This window comes from Trachymyrmex septentrionalis, unplaced genomic scaffold, assembly GCF_001594115.1.
Source record: "Trachymyrmex septentrionalis isolate Tsep2-gDNA-1 unplaced genomic scaffold, Tsep1.0 scaffold3, whole genome shotgun sequence".
Taxonomy (NCBI): domain Eukaryota; kingdom Metazoa; phylum Arthropoda; class Insecta; order Hymenoptera; family Formicidae; genus Trachymyrmex; species Trachymyrmex septentrionalis.
The window spans coordinates 515,787-521,099 of NW_017305462.1; the positions used below are offsets into that span (position 1 = coordinate 515,787).

Genomic DNA, 5,313 nt, shown 5'->3' on the forward strand with positions numbered 1-5,313 from the left:
ATATTTTTATATGGTTGCAGCAATCAGTTTTTGGTTGTCTATCCACAATGTCAGTATACGATTTCGATGGGTTAACGCAACTAAAAATTTGCTGCTACAACCAAAAACTGGTTGCTACAGACATATAAAAATGTTATGCCATATTTTACTACCTAAATGGTTGCAGCAACCAATTTTTTTTTTTTTTTTTTTCAGTGAACGAATATCGCATTACGAATGCGTAGCGGAATTTCTATATAAATACAATTCCGCAAGATATTTGCAAAATCCGTTGGCTAAAGAGTAAACTTTTCGTGTCGCAAGAAACTTTTCGTACTTTAAAGACGAAGCTTATGAATCTGAAAATATTTTGTAAATTGTAAACTTCTTAATATTTTGTGAAACTTCTTTTATCTCTTTAGAACAGTTTAAAGAAAGATTCTTGAAAAATTCACAGGTACGATTTGATGGTGGGTGTTGTTCGTTCCGAGGCGTATTTTTCGTTAACCGCCGACGACGCTCAGTACGGGATTGAGGCTGATAGGAGGACGAAGATTCTGCGCGAATTCGTGCGGAACACGTACACGTATCACCAGCCGGAAATTCTAGCAACTATAATAAACGAGTATACGGATTGGGAACGACCCGTGCAACATCCCGTCAATATTAGGTAAATTCTAAAGAAATTTCGATCGAAAAGCCAATTTCATACAACAAATACTTTTCTATTTATTTTAATTACCGTTACGTATCTATTTTAATTGATCTCCAGCTATTATTCATGTTATTGATGACGAATAAATCAATCGTGACATTTATTTAGTACATTTATTAGTTCTTCAGTCTACAATTATTTGTTTCAATATTTATTATTACGAACCAAACATTTATTTGTTGAAAAAACATTTCATTTTAAAATATTCTTTTTATTTTCATTGTACCCGTTATTTTTGCTGTAAAATAAAAATAATTATTATATATATACACGTGTATAAATTTAAATTTTCCCGAATTTCCTTCAATTCTACTTTATATTTTACTTATCTTAATTTTAATATTCATCTTGAAATTGATTTTCAGTCAGAGCTTGGAAGAAATTTTTACTAATTATATTTATAAATTAAAAAAAAAAAGAACCAAACACAAAAGGAATATACATCTTTTTCAGGGACGAGACTCTCGAGGCCCTGGGGGACGCGAATACAGTCGCTCCGGCAACGAGAACAGCGGATCTTCACAGTCAATCCCACAGAAACTCCTATCTGTATGTCTTCGACTATCAAACGAAATTCGGAGACTATCCTCAGGTTTGCTATCAGAATATACTTTCTATCGCACAAGTTGGAATGAAAAAGAACTGGAAGAATCTAGACGGTGCAAAATCTAGAGGGTAAAAAACATGTAGAAATATATATCCGATTATTTTTTTCTGTTATACAATGCTGTTAATATCATTACCAAAATCTATTATTTCGAATATTCGATTTATCTTCGAAATTGTAAAATTTAATAATAAATCTGTTTTGCAATAAATTGTGCATACCTTTACAGACTTTAAATATATGTATATATATAAAACGGTTAAAAAGCGTATTAAAAAATTCCATTCGTAAAAAATAGCGCAATAGAGATAAATTCGGTTCAATTCCTACGATCTCTTCCATATTTTTCATATTATTCATTTATTAAAGTCACTTTTAACGGGTATGTACGAGACAGAAGTTGGGATTCACCGGAAATACGACAACATGGCGGCGACTCTTGCTCCATATCTGATTTCAGAAACTTACGATGAGGGTGGAGGACGTACGGCCCCTTTCCTCTCTCACTCCCTTTTCCTACTCCCAGTTTCAAACTTTGAATGAATTTCAGTGGCGCGATTATTAATGTCACATATATATTAGCAATATCCACACTTCTCTCTTCCGGCTGTCTAACAAGAAACGGATGTGTAAAAGGAAATTCGAAAATTGAACCGATGAGATCAGTTATTACCGCTGCGCGGAATTTCGGAATATTATCTCAAGATATGTATTCTTGGTGCACCTACGTTAGAAACAGTTTGTGACCCACAACACCCCCGTGTACGTGAAATACACGGAGTAAACACAATAATAAATACAAGAATATAAATACGAATATATTATATATAATATATATATACACTGAAAAAAATACTGAATTTTAATAAATGTTCGTTGGAATAATTTTATTATAAGTAAATATTTATTAAATGTAAACATATATTTGATACGAAAATCATTAATTTGATTCAACTGTCACTTTTTTTTTGTATTGAATAAATATTTTTATTTACCGCAAGTAAATGTTTATTTAGTGCTATTCGAAGAAATATTAAAGTTAAAAAGAATTTTTTTTTTTTTTTTTTCAGTTTATAAACACGAAATGCGGAATGCAAGGGGATTAAAAACTTGTTAGGTCTTTGACAGGAACAGAATAATCCTCCTGTTAAAAATTTCTTTCGCGAAAAATAAAATTTCGCTGCATAAATTATCACCATATTTATCTCTCCGTAAATTCGAAAAACAGCGAAGAAGTGGAATTTTAAAAAGAAACTTGAACGAACGAGAGAGAGAGAGAGAGAGAGAGAGAGAGACGAAAGGCGGAAGAGGAGGATTTGAAATTCCACGTTCGCCTCGCACCTGCAGCTTCCGCGCACTTTTTCCTTTTCACCCCATGCCGTCATTTCTACCGGCACCTTTATGCCTTACACCCGGTGCACTTTGCATACGAATATCGTCTGGCACCTCGACCTGGCGATCACCCGTTGCCGTCACCAGCAAAATGAAAGTGCATTAAACGTTCAACGCGCCTTCCCGCCTCGCGCCACGAAGTCAACGAAGAATAAGGATCGCGCGTAAACGCTGCAACGAACTTATTGCGTCTGCACGACTGCATCCAGAAAAACGTTTCGGTCGCATTCGCAGTAGAACGTTCGCCTCGCGAAGAATATAACGCTAACTGGATATTTTATATTCCTGCGCTGCGAAATGAAATATACCTATACAACTCGACATTGAAGCGTTTTTAATGTATTATTTAACATTTCGAGAAACGTCTAGCTTCATATTTCGTCAGGCCAATTACTAATCAGTTATTGCAAAATGAGTCATAACGGAATAATATGTTGATACATGTTAATTCATCAAAACGTGATCATGATCAAAAGAGTAATTATTTCCTGTTTAATGAACGATAATTTAATCGTGATTTGATTACTGCTATTATTCATTAACCATTCCAACAGTTTATTCTGTAATTGTTAACATCAACCGCCAATTTCTGTTATTCGATAACAATTATTGGATCGTATTTTATTCTTGGATCCCGAATTGCAGCATAAAAACTGCCGCTTTAAAAGTCGGCTACGGATAGAAACACGATTCCGCTATTTCTCGTGGATAATTCGAATTTTTCGAGGACGCAAACTCTGCACTCGGGCTTGTTAAAATGGCGGGCGAACTCGAAGTTTGCAGAATAGGCTGAGGTATTTTTACAATTTCAACGAGAAATCGTAGGTGCACCTGTAACTTCGGCAGATTCCATGAGTGCTTTCGTATGATCGAGCGTGAAAGAGAATTCTTCGGAAAAAATTCCATGGTTAGGTCCGCTCCCCGATCCTTTCGTTTCCTCCCCTTTCGCTCCGACCACGCGATTGAATTATTAAAGCCACAATCGGAGTCGTCTCGAATCGACTAATTTTTATATCTGCCGTTTTAAAGAGAAAAAAACAAAGAAAGAAGGAGATGTAAAAAAATTGCACTAGTTAACAAATTTGGAAAAAATTATGCTCAAGACGTCTGATTTGTTTTTGTATACTTCAATAAAACTTCACTATATACGTATATTGAGAAAAATGTTTTTTCTCACCTATATCTCAAAAACAGAACCTAATAGAGATAGTTTAATTCAAGCGCAGCGTCAAAATTTATCCTAGACAATCTTCATATGCTCTCGCATAAAAAATCTTAAACTACAGTTCATTATCATATCATATTATACGTATAGAAAAGGAGATAAAAATAAATATGAGGGCATAATAAACAGAAATAAATTCCTATTTATACTGTTACTTTAAGTCCTATTTATATTAAAAATGAAGTAAGCTTAAATTTCTATCATGCATTATATTAATTATTATTTCAGAGGCCGGGATGTATCCACGGGGAGGAGCTGCCATATTTTTTCGGAGCGCCCCTTGTTGGAGGTTTGTCTCATTGGCCGAAGAACTATACCAGAGCCGAGATAGCGCTCTCCGAGAGTGTGATACTCTATTTGACAAACTTTGCACGTACCGGGTAAGTAGTGGGGAAAAAAGCATCCCTCGCGATATTCTCGCAATGAAATAAAAGGCCGACCGGTTTACTATTAACGATGCTCCTCGTCAGGAATCCGAACGAGGGCACTCCTGATCCTGGACCCCTCGGTTCCAGACCGGAAAGGACCAAGTTCAAAAATATCGACTGGACCGCTTATGAGGCCGTCCATAAAAAATATCTTAGCATAGGTGAGTCTCTGTAACGTTTCTCTTTAATCTAATCTATTCTTTTATAAAATCTTCCGGTCGTAAAAAAGCTCATTCCTTTTTGATATTTTTTTGTTAATCCTTCGTCTCGGCACATCCCCTTTAATTTCAAAACTGCTTGCTCCACTTTTCAAACTGAAACTTAACCTTTGAGTTAATTCAATGATGCTTTATTCGATTTTAATTTAAAAAAATATTCAAACTGGTGAAGTCAGTATGGTGGATAGAAAAAGCAGAAATATTTCAATAGAAAATCTGATTTTTGTTAAATTTGATATTAGAGAATTTCTAATTTAAAATGACACACACAGCTCTATTTCAAGACTACTCCAAGCAGTTAGTAACTATTTCCGACCTACTAAACTTTAATTATGAGCCTTGTAACACAAGATTTTCCTTCATTGGAGACTACTATCTTTGAAATTCAATCTTTTCAAACTACATCGAAACTCAGCGATATTATAAGAATCTCCTAAAATGAATTTCAACAATATTATTTGTTTTCAATTTAAATTTTTTAATTCTGTCCAGAATTTAGCAATTCCGGAAACCTTTAGAAAATAAGATCTTCTTTGAGTTTCTTTGCTGGAAAACTTCTCAAATTAATTTGTTCTTTTTCATGTGAAGAATGTAATATTGAAAAATGTTAAATTTTATATATATTTTATGGCACAAAATTTATAATAATAATAATAATATATATAAAACTACATTTTTTATTTATTTCTTATACAACTTTACAAATACTTTCTACAGATCTCAAAAGCTGTACAAAACAATGGTGTGTA

General features: G+C 33.9%; 1 protein-coding gene across 1 annotated transcript in view; it reads left to right on the forward strand.

The window, feature by feature from the left end:
* LOC108749537 (neuroligin-1-like) overlaps nucleotides 1-4,521 on the forward strand; it is a 70,411-nt gene extending 65,890 nt beyond the window's left edge. Inside the window, exons 6-9 of the mRNA XM_018488295.1 lie at nucleotides 437-649; nucleotides 1,148-1,286; nucleotides 4,147-4,298; nucleotides 4,389-4,521. Of these exons, the coding sequence (XP_018343797.1) occupies nucleotides 437-649; nucleotides 1,148-1,286; nucleotides 4,147-4,298; nucleotides 4,389-4,521 (637 nt within the window). The remainder of the gene's footprint in view (nucleotides 1-436; nucleotides 650-1,147; nucleotides 1,287-4,146; nucleotides 4,299-4,388) is intronic.
* The last annotated feature ends 792 nt before the right edge of the window (nucleotides 4,522-5,313 follow it).